The sequence below is a fragment of the Ipomoea triloba genome, chromosome 13 (genome assembly GCF_003576645.1).
Source record: "Ipomoea triloba cultivar NCNSP0323 chromosome 13, ASM357664v1".
Lineage (NCBI taxonomy): Eukaryota > Viridiplantae > Streptophyta > Magnoliopsida > Solanales > Convolvulaceae > Ipomoea > Ipomoea triloba.
Genome location: NC_044928.1, coordinates 20244444 through 20262075, shown reverse-complemented (window position 1 = coordinate 20262075; position 17632 = coordinate 20244444). Strand labels below are relative to the sequence as shown.

At 36.0% G+C, this 17632-nt stretch overlaps 2 protein-coding genes across 3 annotated transcripts; one reads left to right on the top strand and one right to left on the bottom strand.

Annotated features, from left to right (window-relative positions):
- The first annotated feature begins 3694 nt into the window (after positions 1-3694).
- LOC116002509 (pentatricopeptide repeat-containing protein At3g06920) lies at positions 3695-9155 on the top strand. Of its 2 annotated transcripts, XM_031242663.1 has the most exons (4): positions 3695-3902; positions 4355-4421; positions 4874-4980; positions 6137-9155. In XM_031242663.1, exons 3-4 carry the CDS (start codon positions 4974-4976, stop codon positions 8848-8850), a joined length of 2721 nt encoding a protein of 906 aa, XP_031098523.1. In that variant the 5' UTR covers positions 3695-3902; positions 4355-4421; positions 4874-4973; the 3' UTR covers positions 8851-9155. The 2 variants fall into 2 exon arrangements, with proteins under 2 accessions (XP_031098523.1, XP_031098522.1); XM_031242662.1 differs by lacking the exon at positions 4355-4421.
- Positions 9156-13598: 4443 nt separating this feature from the next.
- On the bottom strand, positions 13599-15427 carry LOC116001334. Its single transcript, XM_031241219.1, has 5 exons — positions 15377-15427; positions 14700-15211; positions 14029-14314; positions 13816-13951; positions 13599-13636 (listed from the first exon to the last, which is right to left on the bottom strand). The coding sequence occupies exons 1-5, from the start codon at positions 15425-15427 to the stop codon at positions 13599-13601; spliced, it is 1023 nt and encodes a 340-aa protein (XP_031097079.1).
- Between the last annotated feature and the right edge of the window lie 2205 nt (positions 15428-17632).

Below are 17632 nucleotides of genomic sequence, written 5' to 3'. Positions count from 1 at the left end.
TGTTTGACCTGCACGTTTGGGGTTGTGTTCAACCTGCACGTTTGGGGTTTTGTTCGACCTGCACGTTTGGGGTTGTGTTCAACCTGCACGTTTGGGGTTTTGTTCGACCTGCACGTTTGGGGTTGTGTTCGACCTGCACGTTTGGGGTTGTGTTCAGCCTGCACAGATCTCCGTTTGGGGTTGTGTTTCGACCTGCACAGATCTCCGTTTGGGGTTGTGTTTGACCTGCACGTTTGGGGTTGTGTTCGACCTGCACGGATCTCCGTTTAGGGTTGTGTTCGACCTGCACGTTTGGGGATGTGCAAGTTTGATTAGCGGTATTGAGTGGAAGAATATACTACTTGAAAAACTGCAAGAAAGCATAGAGAAGCTTGAATATTATCTTTTGTCAAGATAGTTGATCGGTCGACCAACACCTTGAAAGCCTAGCAACCTGCAACGATCGACAACCACTTCAATGTCAAACGACTTGTGACTGACAAAGTGATATGTTGACCGACCATCCGCTTGAATGGCAAGCAACTTGCACATGACTATCAATGATATCAAGCGACTTGCACCAGGATAGAGTCAGCAAAGCAACATGAATAAGTGTTATCAACTTTTAGACCACATGTAATTTTTGGTTTGTGTAGATTGTACTAGTTGTATCACTTGTAAATTAAAAAAATAAAAAAGAGAAAAAATTCGACCGATCCCGTCGGTCGACGTCGACCGACTGGTCGACGTCAACTGGGTCCAGTCGGTCGGCGTCGACCAACCAGTCGGTTGACGTCGACCGGAACCAATCGGCGACCGCCGACTGGTTAGACCAGATCTGGATTTTCCAGATCTGGTCCAAAAAAAAAAAGTTTTTGTTTTGTTTTTTGTTTTGATAGCTTGGAAGACTACTGGTGGGAACATTGTTCTTGGCAAGTCCGAAGTGTTAAACTGGAGGGAATATACATGCAGCGGATCATAAAAATCACTCAGCTGACCGGTAACAATCACCCCATTTGGTCTGGATGCGCCTGGTCAAGTCAACCACTCGGTGATTCGTATGTGCTAGCTTCCTCATCCCCAACCGTGGAGAACTTGATTGGTCCGTCAACTATTACTTGACCAAGGTATCACCAAGGGAAGACCCATCTCCAAACCATGGAAAAGATGTGAACAAAATCCGCTAAATGATCCATTGCTCGACGATCGGAAACAAACAGGACAAACCCGTCTTTAATGATTATGCTTTCGGTTGTACTCTTTTTCCCTTAGCTAAGTTTTTTTCCCATGGGGTTTTTTCTTAGTCTAAGGTTTTTAACGAGGCAACCCGCGTAAATCACGCCCCTCCTGCTCAACTCAAAATTGAGGGGTTCATCACGGACTATCAAGGCATTCAAACCAGGGAGACTTTGCTCGCAACGAGTTAGCCGCCTGGAGCACATTCTACTTCTCGAACCTGACGACTCTCGCAGATTCAAGAAGTGGGGGACTTGTGATGGGTAAATATGCACATGTACTAGTCGGTCCGAAAATCACCCGTCCGTCAACGGTCACCAACCTGTTCGTCGACGGTCACCCAATCGGCCCGTCGACCGCATGATTGGAAGTAACACACTTGTGGATTGAAGGCTCACGAGCGCAACAGTTGCTTGATGTGACGACCGACAACTTTTCGGAAACAAGGGATCCGTGTTTTCATCACCTCGAGTAACTCAACCACTTCGAGCAAACCAATGCGCATTTTGCGGAGTGACTGTTCAGCCCATGCAAATATGCCATCCACTTGCATATCAGACACCATGTGCATAGTGAATCCACTTAGTATAAATATAGGGGTCATTCCCCTCACTTAGGGAGAGAGAACTCATCAGTACTACACTAATACACTTGCGATTTGCCGATTGTCTTTCTCCTGCTTACTCTTTATCACTGTTCGTCACCCGTAGAGCGATATAGCTTCGAACCGCTCAGTCGTTAACTGGTAGACCGACCGATTGACCGGCCGAGCGACATTCTTCACCACACGTAACACACGTATTCGTAGCGTAATCGTAGACCCGTTTACATTTACGCTATCACATACACACATCACAACTTTTTACATAAAAAAACCCCATTACTTTTCACTACAACAAACAACTCAATATTAATTTTCACTTCAAAAAAACAAAATGAAAACACAAAGAAATGGTCTTTATGCATTATACCCATACAAACCTTTAACCAAAATAGTACAAACCATATTAAATTTCCCCATCTACAAGTAGTTATAGCTGAACACACAAAGAGTGCGAAATTTGTCAAGCATACAAATATATTTAGAAAAATTTAATCCTACTCATTTTGTAACATTAAGCATACCAATAGATTCCCATATGTACAAACACATACTCCGTAATACACATGCAAAATATATTACTTCACATTTAGTAATTGAGTCATTCACATACCTTTAGGACTTTATTGTGTAGAACCCATTAGCTTGAACTGTAGAACCCTTCTTTGACAAGAACGAGTCGATGTCTTCAACAATTTTGTTCTTCTTGTTCGTTTTCAATTTGCGGTTTAGGGTTATTGAAAATTTTAATTTCAATAGAGAAACATACGTAATTGGAGATTTTTGAATTTAATTTGCTTTGTTAGCCTGAAAGGACGAATTCGCCTTTACTTTACACAACCTAAACGACTAAAACTAACGAAAGGACCATGAACCTTGTGGTTACTAAATCAACGGTCTAACTAATTTGGTTGGGGTTGCCCTCCATATGACCCTTATTTGGCTCTTATTAGATTTTTTAAATTAAATTAGAATAGAAAATAGAAATTGAGAACTTTAAGCACAACTTAAACATTAGTTATTGGTTAATGCTTAGATCTTTAATCGAAATTTAAAATGAAATTTTATCTCCTCACTTTGCACTATTGTTTGGAGCATCTCTATCTGTGGAGAATGAGGAGATAATGTCAGTAAATAAACTTCAGAATGATTCAATGAACTGATGTGAATGTAAAAATGAGTGGAAATATTCCTCCTGCAACATATGGGATTATTGTGGCCCCCACAACTGACAATTACACACTGAAGCTTTCATTTTTTTTGGTTCTCTTTTTCTTCTCCCAATGTCTGCTGCTGACAACTTCAATTATTTATCATTTTTTATAAAAAATTTGATTTGTTTTATTTTTTTTCCTCTCATCACATTTTCTTTTTCCTAATCACACTTACAAAAATTTCTCAATAACTGTGAAATATCCTCACTGATAAGGATGCGTGCTCTTAGGCCTTCTCCAATAAGGGGATTTTACACATTTTTTAAGAAAAAGAAGATGATGTGAAAGAGTGATAAAATGGAAAGAGAAAAAAATAATGCATACCACAAATATGGAGTTTTTGCCGAGTATGTGGGGCCCATTAAAACAATGAGAGTTGCGCCTCACGCGGTGAGACGCAACTCTCGCGTTCAGGCCGGCGCGTAAATTTATTTATTCGTAATTTTTATTTTTTAGATTCAAATTTTTTTTTCCCTATACTCCCATTTTATCTTTCCTAGTCACAACTCGAAAACCTTCTAAAAAAACCTCAGGCATGGACTAATGTGGAGAATTCTCCAATTTTCAAGAAAAATAGTAAATTGGTGAATTAAAAAATTGAAGAATGAAAAATTTGTTTACTAAAGTCAGGGGTTCGAATCCAACGTTCTTCCTTGGCGTAGTAGACAGTAGACACTAGACAGCAGTCTTCTTCCAGTTTTTCCCTCTTTTCCCCCTTCGCGTAGCAGCTAGCAGTCTCCGTTCCCTTTTTTCCCGTTCGCGTGCAGAAGAGAGGAGCGAATAGCACTCCGGCGAACCTTGCATCTCGGGAAATTCCAAAACTCAACAAGGACGCTCAAAAATCTTCAGTAGTATCTTGTCCAAGCCCAAAAGTAATTATCTAAACCTATATTTATTTATTTATTTATTTTGATGAATGAATGTTGTCTCATTTCTCTTTTGTTATGGATAATTGATAGTTTTTTCTTGTTCATCGCTCTCTTTTGTGCATTAGATACTTGATTTCTAGATTAAATCCATAAAGCGTCAAATTCGGTACAATTAGAACCTCATTTGAGGTTCTATTAGAACCTCAGTTTAAGGTTTCAATTGCAGAACCTCAGTTTGAGGTTCTGTAATTAGAACTTCATTTTGAGTGACGTGGAATTAGAGAAAGGACCAAATGATCCTATTGACTACTGTGACTACAAATCAATGACATTCACACATGCTGTAAGTGTCAAAAATGGTTTTACTAAACATGTTCAATAAGATAAAAAAAATGTAGGGAATGAAATTGAATGAAGAATGATTCTAATAATTCAGTTGATCTTTGAGACTTCAGGGCTAGCAACAATTGTAAATAGGGTCCTCAGGAAAACAACTGGAGATATTGAACTCAATGGTAATTGGTATGTATCCAGAACAACATAATTTCTGCACATTACCACTATGCACTTTTCAGATTATATTAAGAGCAGGCCTATAGTTTCTTTATTCTGCAGACTCTTTTTTAAGGAAAAATATAATGGAAATCTCGTGTAGTGATAGACTGATAGGATATATAGGAAACGTATTAATTAGAGATTATCATACCGTAATGGACCCTCTCATATACACTATCCACATGGCGCAGCTTCCATTCGAGTCTAGACATATCCCATTCTTGACCCCCCATCTGTTTCCCAAGTAAATTATTCTATTTGTAGTTTGGGACAAGAGATGGTAGGGAAGGATCTCATTCTGTATAGTCATTTCATTATAAATAAAGCTGCCTTAACTTTTTCACAACTAAAAACATAGCCTTCCTGGCTTCATTCCTATGATTGATGTTCCTTTTTTAACTGTCATGCTATCTTTCCAGGTTTCGTGATTCCCAAAGGATGGAGAATGTATGTGTATACAAGAGAGGCTAATTATGATCTGCGCCTATATCCCGATCTATATACTTTCAACCCTTGGAGATGGCTGGTTAGTAACGTTAAATTTCTCAGCTGGTACCTATAACTTTAGCAGCACCAGTTGGATATTTTGACTAACTTTGTACTTGGTGGATCAAATGTGTATTGAATAGTATTGATAATTATCGAACGTGTATTGATAGTTTGATGTGTATATAATTTTTTCGCTGGATTTTTTCTATTTTTGGATCATCAAATATGCTCTGATATTTTGTTTCAGATTTTTCTTGATTTTTGAATGTGTCTAGTTGTTTTGATATAATGAGTGGTTGGATTGAATGTGTTCTGTTGAATTTTTTTTTTTTTTCTAGATTTCTTCACAGCTGCAGATTTTTTCTTGATTTTTTAATGAATTTTTTGTCGTTTTGATCTGCTCTGACTTTTTCCGGAATTATGCTGAGTATTTTTTCAGTCATATGCAACTGTTTTTCATTCATACAGATGGAAATTGTAGACCTGCTTTTATCCTTTGGGTTAGAATTTTCATTATTCTGCATTGCAGATATTTGGAACTTGAAAGGTGATTGGGGTAATGCAGTTTCTGAAACAGAATTTTGGGTTTCCATAAGAATGTTAAATAGAGTACAGTGTAGTGTATGTGGAATGTGGGTTGAAATTTGCACAATTTGTTTTTTGTTGTTGTTGTTGTTAAATTTAGTTTCAATTTCCAGTATTCTAATTTTAGTTATTTATTTGTGGTGAGTTTAAAAATCTATTCTTTAAGCTTTCTGTACCTTAATTTGGTTCATTTTTCAGCTGATAGTGCTCAATTCCTTAAGCTGTTTTTAGTGAAAAATATGTTCTTTAAGCTTTCTGCTGATAGTGCTGAATTCCATTTTTTTTCCTACTAAAACTAATGAAAATGATCCTTAAGCTCAATTATTTCACTCACTCAGTCAGTCATATGAACAAATGCTGCAGTAGGAAAATATCTGTTACTCTTATGTTTAATTGTTTATGGTATATATTTATGGTCTACTTATATGTTTAGGACAATGTGATTGATGGGAGCAAAGGATAATGTGATTGCCTATTATAGTGATATCATGAATGTTTGTCGGAAACTTCTTCCTTCTTGAATGGTTGGATTTCTTGTATTACAATTGCCTGTGACATTATTCACTAAACTTTAATTTGAGTTGTTTACTATTTATTCCCTGCTGTAGGGTTACTGTCACGTTGCGAGTCAAAACGGTCTGTCATATTTGCTTCTTTCAAGAGGTTCATGTTAACAAGTACAGGAGATTCTGAACTGCAGCGGAGGACCCTAGAATGTTCAAGCAAATTTGAGGGGTTAGGGCAAGGAGCAGATATTGTGAATCAGAAGAACCAAGAATGGTCAAGTAACTTGGACATTGTTAGACAAGGAGTAGATAGTATTTGCAAGATTTTGGAAAGCGGTCCATGGAAACCTTCCTTGGAGAATGCTCTATCTGATAATGGCGAAAAGCATGATATTGAAGTTGTAATTAGAGTCTTACGAAAGCTTAAAGATGCAAAAATTGCAATTGACTATTTTCGTTGGGTGGAGAGGAAAACTAGCCAAACTCATTGCCCAGAAGCATATAATTCACTTCTCATGGCAATGGCAAGGAGCAAAAATTTTGAATATTTGGAACAAATATTTGAAGAAATGAGTATTGCTGGATTTGGTCCTTCTAGTAGCACTTGCATTGAATTGGTTACAGCTTGTGTCAAGAGGCGAAAATTAAAAGAAGCATTTGATCTAATTCAAACTATGAGGAAGTTTAAGTTTCGTCCAGCTTTTTCAGCATATACAACTTTAATAGGTTCCTTATCTGAAGTTCATGAACCAGATCTTATGTTGACCCTCTTTCATCAGATGCAGGAATTAGGGTATGAAGTAAATGTCCATTTATTCACAACAGTAATTCGAGCATTTGCAAGGGATGGTCGAGTAGATGCAGCTCTTTCCTTGTTGGATGAGATGAAAAGCAACTCTTTTGATGCAGATATTGTCCTCTACAATGTTTGCATTGACTGCTTTGGTAAGGCAGGTAAGGTTGATATGGCTTGGAAATTCTTTAATGAATTGAAGGCCCTTAATATCATGCCTGATGATGTGACATATACTAGTATGATTGGTGTTCTCTGTAAAGCTAATAGACTACCTGAAGCTGTGGGGCTATTTGAGCAGATGGAGATCAATAGGACAGTTCCTTGTGCATATGCATACAATACAATGATCATGGGTTATGGCTCTGCTGGTAAGTTTGATGAAGCGTACAGTTTGCTTGAGAGGCAAAGGCTAAAGGGTTCAGTACCCAGTGTGATTGCATATAATAGTATCCTTACTTGCCTTGGGAGGAAGAGAAGGGTAGACGAGGCATTACGGATCTTTCAGGAGATGAAAAAAGACGCAGCACCAAATCTGTCTACATATAATATTCTCATAGACATGCTATGCAAAGCAGGGAAACTTGAAGTTGCTTTACAGCTTCGCAATGACATGCAAGTAGCTGGTTTGTTTCCTAATATATTGACTGTTAATATAATGGTTGATCGTCTGTGCAAGGTAAACAAACTCGATGAAGCTCGCTCAATATTTGAAGAAATGGATCACAAAGTTTGCATGCCAGATGAAGTTACATTTTGTTCTCTAATTGATGGGCTGGGCAGGCATGGAAGGGTAGACGATGCATACAGACTCTATGAACAAATGCTAGATTCTGACCGAACTCCTACTGCTATTGTCTATACATCTCTAATCAAGAACTTCTTCAAATCTGGGCGAAAGGCAGATGGGCACAAAATTTACAAGGAAATGGTTCATAGGGGGGTTTCTCCCGACCTCTCCCTCCTTAATACCTACATGGATTGTGTCTTCAAAGCAGGTGAAACAGATAGAGGTAGAGCACTTTTTGAGGGAATCAGGACTTGGGGATTCACACCTGATGTGCGTAGCTATTCTATATTAATTCATGGCCTCACTAAAGCAGGATTTGCCCACGAGACATACGAGCTATTCTATGCAATGAAGGAACATGGATATGTTTTGGATATACAAGCTTATAACATTGTCATAGATGGCTTCTGTAAATCAGGAAAAGTTAATAAAGCTTACCAGCTACTGGAGGAAATGAAGGTAAAAGGTCGAGAACCTACAGTAGTAACATATGGTTCAGTAATCGATGGGCTTGCCAAGATTGACAGACTTGATGAAGCTTACATGCTTTTCGAAGAAGCTAAATCTAAAGGTGTGGAGTTGAATGTGGTGGTATATAGTAGTCTAGTAGATGGCTTTGGAAAAGTCGGTAGAATAGATGAGGCGTATCTAATTATGGAAGAATTGATGCAAAAAGGATTGACACCAAATGCACAGACTTGGAATTGCCTGCTTGATGCCCTAGTGAAGTCGGAAGAAATAGACGAGGCTCTTGTTTGCTTCAAGTCAATGAAGGACTTGAAGTGCCGTCCTGACACCATTACTTACAGCATTCTCATAAATGGCCTGTGCAGGGTTCGGAAGTTCAATAAAGCCTTCGTCTTTTGGCAGGAGATGCAGAAAGAAGGGCTAAAGCCAAATATGATCACCTACACCACCATGATATCTGGTCTTGCAAAAGCAGGAAATGTATCAGAGGCCGATAAACTCTTTCAAAAATATAAGGCTAATGGTGGTATGCCAGATTCTGCTTGTTACAACACTATGATAGAAGGGTTAAGCGTTGCAAATAGGGCAACAGAAGCATACCAGCTATTTGAGGAAACTCGATTAAGAGGTTGTAATATATATACCAAAACTTGTGTTATCCTTCTAGATGCATTGCACAGGGCTGAATGTCTTGAGCAGGCCGCCATCATAGGTGCTGTGTTGAGAGAGCGAGCAAAATCACAACATGCCTCGCGATCTTTATAGTGCCAGATTCTGTCTGTTACAACTCTATGATACAATGGTTAAAGCAGATAGGAAAACAGAAGCCATACTGACTGGCCATTTGAGGAAATTCAATTAATAGGGTTTGATAAATACTCTATATATAGCAGCAATACTTTGTGTTGTTCTCCTACACTAGACTAGACTAGACTAAGATGCATTGGATTGGATATGGCCGAATGTCTTGAGCTCCTTTGAGAGCAAAATCACTACATGCTTCAACATCTTTGTAATGCTTAAATTATTCTTTTTTGAATAAATACTACTATTTTCTTCTTCCCCTAAAAGTTGAATCCCCAATTCTAAGGGCCCTCCACACCCGGTCTGACAAAGCATTTGAGAGGATGTAAATCACGACAACTTAATAGCTCAGCAAACATGGCCAAATGTCAGTGCGCACAAGAGATCTGCCCACTTTGGACATAATTTCACACTGCCACTGTTGAGTTTTGAACCTTGATCTCTTCCCTTCAAAATATTGTCTATTGAACCAGAGAGGTAAGCCCGTGCGGGCAATACTACTATTTTCTGTTGGTGGAGAGAGGTCTTTAATTTGTTGTCAAACTTGATTTTCTCATGGTTTTGGCAGACAATCCTCACCCAAAATCAGGCATACATATATACTTCCCTGATTATTAACTTCTTTGATCAGGATCACACTGGTATCAGTATCAGTAACAACACATACCTTCATAGCCCAATGGGTTATGCTTACTTTTGTGTATAGTAATTATAAATTAATTTTGCCAAGGATCTTGTGGTCCAGTGGCATCAAACCCTTAGGTTGAGAAAGTAGTTATGAACAGATACTTCATTGTAATAGAGTTAGTGGTATTATAAATTAATTTTACTTTTGGTTCTTCTAATATAATAGTAAATATTATATTTTGCCCTTGACTTTTAATAGTGAACAAATTGCCTCAACATTTAAAATATGGTCAAATTTATCCTATTATTAGTGTTATTTAAAACAAAAATCAATGTTTTATACTTCAGTATCGATATATAGTGTTAATTGATTGATAAAAAATATTGGTAGTTAAGTGAAAAAATGTTACTCTGTATATATTTTATGATAATTAAAGGGCGACTAACATTTTTTTTTTTTAAATTTTGTAAAAGTTAGGTAAGTATAAGTACAGATGGGTGAAAATGTTAAGTTTTTTTTGTTAGTTTTATAAAGCCATGTAGGAGAGAGAAAAAAAAAGAAGAGAAAAAGAAAAGGAAAAAAATGGATTTAGACAATTAAAAATAAAAAATTTAACCAACAGTAAAAATTTCAACTGGCGGTCACTTTAAAACACGTCAGCGGGTGCATGTCCCGTAGTACTCTCATTGCCTTTTTTTTTTTTTTTTTTTTTCAAAAATTAAGGTCTTTGAAGGAGAAAAAAAAAATCATACAACCTTTAGTTTTGCAAAAATTAACATAAAAATCCCTATTGAGGATGCTCAAATGAAGTACCAATCCTTTTAAAAATAAAAAGTTAAGTTTAGGGGGGTAAGCATTTGATTAATGTGTTTTAAGCATCGGAATGTGATTGGAATAATCATTCTTTCCTCTGATTTTGGCTTTCCTACAAACTGGCTTTAGTACATTATTTATGTGCATATATGGATAGGGAGACAAAATTTTCAAAATTAGAAATTGTTATTAAAAATTTTAAAACTTATTTCAATTACTAAAACAATAATGCTACACATCTCTCCTAAGGTAACACTATTTAATTGATTACTTTGTAATTAATTAAAAGTATGTGAAGTCATCCAATTCATGACACCTAATAATTATAAGTCAAATTATAAGAGAAATATTAGAAGAAAATTTTGAAGGAGAAAACATTTTCCATTCCTTACTAAAACTTGTTTTAAATTAAATACTCCGTAGAATTTGTTTATCACAATTGTAGACTTTTGCTTGCCATCCTCTATTAGTTCTTGTTCTTTTAATTTTATTCGTAAGTTAGTGAACCAACTTACTTTGCTTCTAACCAAAGTAGTTGACTTTAAGTCTGACCATCTTGTCAGGAATTCATCTCGAGATGAATCTCTCACTTTTAAAAAAACAATAAATATAGTCGTGTTTGCTTTTAAAAAAAAAATCACTTAATATTGTTTTTATTGTAATTAAATTTCTAAAGCAAAGTAAAAAAATGACAGTCGAAATTTGAAAAAATAAAAAAGGCTTTGGTCCGGTTTGATAACATAGTTTGCTTATCAGATGTGACCACTACTAATTGTTTCACTTGGTTATAAGTGTGTGATTAATTAACTTTTTGTAACAATTTATTGCTCCAAAACGCTAAACTTCAAAAAGTTGCTCAAAACAGTTCTTTCGATAATTTTTTGAGAAAGTCATTTTACATGTAATCAGCTACTCCGTATTAGCTAACAACTAATTTACCGAAGATCTTTCTACAATAAACTAATACTATCAACTAATAAAACCTACTAACTCAATCAACTAACCACTATTTACCCCAAACTCCTTTATAAAAAGGGACGTCCTCAGTCCTCACCGCAAATTATATCGTGGACCGCAATCCACAATGGATTGCGGAACGCGCATCAAAACGACGTCGTTTTGATTAATGAAAATAGACAGATGAAACGACTTCCGTTCCGTGCCATTCACTTTCAGTTCATATACACTGCAGTTACATTTCAACATAAGCAGTTACATTTCAACACAACTGCAGTTACATTTCGATATAAATACAGTTTCATTTGATAATATAAAAACACAAATGTGAAACTGTTATTCAGTATCAGTTCATATACACTGCAGTTACATTTCAACACAACTACAGTTACATTTCGATATAACTACAGTTTCATTCAATAATATAAAAACAAATGTGAAACTGTTATTCAGTATCAATTCATGTACACTGCAGTTACATTTCAACACAACTATAGTTACATTTCGATATAACTACAGTTTCTTTCGATAATATAAAAACAAATGTAATGCAGTATCTTTTGCGATGAACTGTAATATCAGTGACCACGGTCCACAATGCATTGTGGACCGTAATCCACGATATAACGACTGCAGTCCTCACGTGACACGTGGAGGTAGAAAGACAAGAAAGTAGAAGCTGTGCCTGTCCTTACAAGCTACTGAAAATGCCCCAATATCCCAAATAATACGGAATAATAATAATATTTTTATTTTATTTTATTTTAGAAAATTAATATTTTAAAATAAAATAATGTCGTGCAATTTTGTCTCGCTTCCTTTCTGGTGTTTGTTTCTTAACCACGTGTGACTGTGTGAGGGGAAGATTACATTCACCTTTCCCACCGCAATTTTTATTTTTATTTTCAAACTGTAATTCGCACCAAAACCAAGAAAGATGCACCTTTTCTTAAAGGATATTACTAATCGAAATTAACTTTTTAATTATTTTTTTAATTATTAATTAATGTCATTTGCTAATAATATTGTTGTAGATATGGAGTGACTCTTTTAAATGAGAAGTCATGAGTTCGAGCCTCAATAAAAACTTGAGAAGTTCCAATAAATAGAATCAGTAGTATTAAAAGAAATTAGTGTGATTTTATTTAGTTAATAATGATAAAACTAATTAATTTATAAGTGACTAAAATTTACCTACATTGTTATAAAATTACTGGTAGGAATATAAATTTGAGTATAAAATTTTAAATATTTTTTCTTTTATAAAATGTTTTATTGTCTCTATCTCAGTTTATATATCATTTATCATTCATTTATTATGCTAAAATAACTCCTTTTGTTTTTTTTTTTTTTGGAGTACTACTTGTTCTACTTGTTTGTTCATTCATTTATTATTCTACTTGCTGTTTTCTTTAAAATGCTTATAATTTTTCAGTTTAACCGTTTATTTTAAGTTATATTTTAATGCAATTTATAAATATATAAAGTTTATTAATTAATATTGAATTATATTGTAGAGTGAGAATATGAAGAAAAAAAAATTAGGATCCCTATCTCCCATGCACACAATCTCCAAAAAATGTGGGGCACACGTGGTAATGGGATCATCTCACTTTCTATGCTTTTTGTCACACCATTAATGATAGTGTTTAAAATATTATTAAAACAAAATAATATGATAAGTTTTTAAAATTTTATCTGTTCTGTGTGTACTTTTCAAAAAATAAATGATTATATTTGAGATAATTTTATTTTTATTATATATATTTTTTTAAAAAAATCATCAAATTGTAATAAGAGTGTGAAGAATTTGACTATCGAGAAAAACGGTGTTTTATTTCATCAATTATTTGTCAAATTGAAACTATAGAATATGTCATTATCGATACAATTGAATCATGTGCTCCATCATTTATGTTTATATATTGTATGCTCAACACGCCCCCTCACGTGTGAGGGGTGGCGCGGAGATTCGAACCCATGACCTTTGCATGGCTTTGATACCAAATTAAATCATGTGCTCCATCCAACTAAAAGCCTCATGTCCGTATAAACTAAATCTAGCACATTCAAACTAACAGACACAATACGTGGCAATGGGAAACGTGCAAATTTACCCATTTGACACGCAGAACACAAGGTATGAGAAGTTTTATTCGACTCACTAACAGAACAGGACTGTAAAACTTGATGTAAAACACGCTGATGTGGATGACCCAAACGATCGTGCCACGTAGACGCCGAAGCACGAGCAGAAAGAAACGCGGAAGGAGAACTAGAAGGAACCGGCAAGGTATAGAGCCCACCGGAACTATTGCCCCGCAAAAGAGTTTCCTTGGTCCGAATATCCTTCACAACAAAGAAGGAAGGGTGAAACTCAAAAAACACCTGATTATCCGACGCAAACCGCTGAACAGATAATAAAGATGCAGAAAGACGAGGAACATGCAAAATATGAGACAAAGTAAGAGACCTAGAAGGCGTAGAAATAGAAGCATGACCCACGTTACTAATATGTAAAGGCGTACCGTCACCAACACGCAAGGTGTCGTTACCAACATAATCCTCAGAATTAGAGAGGGCGGCTATATCAGGCGTGGCATGATGCGTTGCACCGGTGTTGGGCAACCAGGTATGAGCAGTCACATTATTCGCCGAATCACCCTGATGAATGAAATTAGCTTGCGGAGAGACAACATAAGGTAACTTGTAACAAGATAAAGCCGAGTGACCGAATGAACCACAAATTTGGCATTGGATGGAAGAGCCTCTGCCACGGCCTCTCCCACCGCCACGTGACTGCCGACCAGAACCGCCGCCGCGCCATGCAGATCCTCTGCGACCGCGAGCAGAACCGGAACCAGCACGACCGAACGGCCTCCTCCACGACCACGCGACTGGCGACCTCCCTGAGCAGCGAAAGCCGCCGGTGCAGCAGCTCCAGGCAGTGCGTAATCATCACCGGCGATGAAGTCCTGCGCGCCCAGCAAGTCAGCAAGCTCAAGGAGTGATACAACACTACCACTGCTGAATCCAAGTCAAAATAATGAGGGAGATGCCATGCATGCAAAATGTGGAGCTGTTAATACTAGGCCGAGGAGGATGCGGAAGATGCCGAGTCGCTTTGCGGATTATGTGTTGAATAAGCCTAAAGACTAGTTAGTTATGATCCGTTTATTTAGCCTATATTATTATTTCTCTATTCTATTTAAAGCCTTGTAATAAATAAGAACTCAAGATCAAGTGTATTTCATGTCTGTAGTTCTGTTTATTACAAGGCTTTAAATAGAATAGAGAAATAATAATATAGGCTAAATAAACGGATCATAACTAACTAGTCTTTAGGCTTATTCAACACATAATCCGCAAAGCGACTCGGCATCTTCCGCATCCTCCTCGGCCTAGTATTAACAGCTCCACATCTGCATGTATGGCATCTCCCTCATTATTTTGACTTGGATTCAGCAGTGGTAGTGTTGTATCAAGGAGCGTCACCGGATGTCCTCGAACCGCCAGCGAAGAGGTGACATCCTTGAACTCCGGTCGAAGGCCGCGGAACACGTACAGGTTCTGTTCTTCCAGCGTTACCTTCCGGCCGGCGAGAGCTAAATCTTCAACAATAAGCCGAGCACGCCCGAGATACTCTGCCGTCGATGAATCTCCTTGCCGAAGACCATGGAGTTGGCTGAGCAAGTGAAGTTGGCGGGATTGAGAGGCGGAAGCTAGAGACTGCTCAATGGCATCCCACAACTCCTTCGATGTCCGACAGCCGACGGCGATGGAGAGCACCTCCTCGGACAGCGAAGAAACAAGGAGAGATAGCAACCCTTGATCACGGCGAGACCACGCAACAAACGCCGGATTCCGAACGCGGGCAGCAGCAGTGGACGAGGTAGCAGCAGACACGGCAGGGAGGAACTCCTCCTGGCAAGGACACGATCCATCAACAAGATCAATGAGATCATGGCCACGTAGAAACGAGAGAACCTGAGTACGCCAAAATAAAAAATTGCGGTGGTTGAGTTTGATGCTAATGTAGTGATGAGTAGACGAGAGCGACGACACGGGAGCAGGCGCCGCAGAACTCACAGCAACATCTGAAACGGTACGTTCAGAGGCAGAACCGTCATTCGCAGCCATGGGAACAAGGATGAAACCCTAGCGACTGATACCAGATGAGAACTATTGTATTGTATTGGAGTTCATCAAATATAACTGTGGGGAATCAAGAGTATATATACAAGAGAATCACAACTAAACTAGAACAGAGAATCATAACTAAACTAGAACTGAGACTTATAGTATGACTCTATTATGTAGAGTCCTAATAGATACAAATATGATTCATCAAATATTATGTAAGTTTATAATGAAAGTTAATACCATTACTTGAAATTGAGTTTTGTGATAGTTTAATTTTATTGTAATTATTGAACTCTTAAAGACCTATTGATGACATTGTAATCGAGGATGATGATGTTTCATAGCTCTAAAATAGTCTTAATGCCTTTTATTTTCGCTCCAAAAGGTTGAAATCGTACCAACCACAAGAGCCTCCCATATCTCAATCCGGTAAAGTATTTGGGTAGATGTAAATCGCGATAACTCAGTGACTCAACGGACAACGCTAAATGTCGGTGCGCACAAGGAATCTGCCCATCTTGATCTGTTATTGCCTTTTTTGAAAGCATATAATATAATGGACAATGACGACATGCTGGAACTTTTGGTAAATCATGAGAGAAATGTGAAATTACAATAAAATTTTCATAAGAGCTAGGAATGATATTACAAGGTTTTGTCACACAAGCTAAGAGATCAAATATAATTAACAACTTGCATGATGATTTATGAACAACATCTATACAAATTGAAAGATAGGTTCTATATAACTTCATTTTAATACAAGTAATAATTAAGTCCTAGACTAAAATTTTTATTTTTATTTTTATTTTTATTTTTTGTATTTAATATGTGTGGTACGACTAACATTTGAGATGGAGGATGTAGCTTGGAAATTTATAGAGATGACAATTTACTTGTCTCCTAATCACACTGCACTTAAAAGTAAAATTCTTACTCTTTTTTTTTTTTTGTTTATTTAATTTCTTAAATTATTGTAGATGGCATGCAGTCATGTATATCTTGTTGGGAATTATCATCTTTACTTTTATTAATTAATTAATGTTATCTTTTCACAAGATTAACCATGCATACATAAGTAGAGTTTAATTAGTGGGGGACCATTTTATTAGGGTTTAAGACCATGCTTAAAAGGCTAGGCCTAGCTTGTAGCCTTAGGTGTCATACACTCTTAGGTGTTTGCCGTTTTAATTTGACAAAATATATATATATATATATATATATATATATATATATATATATATAATATACACACACAAACATTTTGTACGCGTTGTGTGAAAATTCATGTCTAATATTAAAATACTGATAAAAATAATTAAAAATTTTAATTTAAATTATATTTTACAATTCCTTAAGGTAGTATATAAATTTTAATCATCGTATTTGAAAATTATAGAGAGAGAAAAAAAGAGAGAGAGAATTTATATTTTCTTTAATAATAATGTAAACAACTTTAAAAAATTTTATACTATGATTTTACAATATATAAATAAATAAAATATCTATAATATTAATCTAGTACTCACATATATTGGTATATATACACAAATAATATATGTATTAAATACACAAACATATATGATTTACCATTAATAGAAATTTAACTAAATATATTCTACAATTAAATTAAATATATAATGATTTTAAATTTTAATAAAATGGTAATTAAAGAATAGGAGAAGGATATGATAGGTATAGGTGTATGGTAATAATGATAGAGTCATCAATGTTATAATTAAATACTAACGGGGTTATAACAGTATAAGGGTAGCTTTGTCTAATAAAAATGTAGTAAGGATAATTTTGTCCAATAAAATTAAAGTGTACAACATTTAAAAGTAAAATGTATATCTTTTATTAGCATACAAAAAATGGACATAAATCAAGAGTATAACATGAATTGACTTATAATTCCATCATATTTAAATAGCCCTCAAGTCTCAACTAAGCCCTCTCATTTTGAGAGGTTGGATGGTCTCACACTACCCGTTAGTAAGACTCGATCCTTGATTTCTTGTAACAAATTTCATCACTATGATTAGTAGAGCTATCTATGCAGGCTTTAATATTTTATTCTTAGATGTTTATAAACAACATAGTAAATAATACTACATAAAAAGGTATTTTCTTTCATAAAAAGTGTATACATTTATTATTTATTACTCTGTATATTTTTATGAACTTTTTTCAACAATAAAA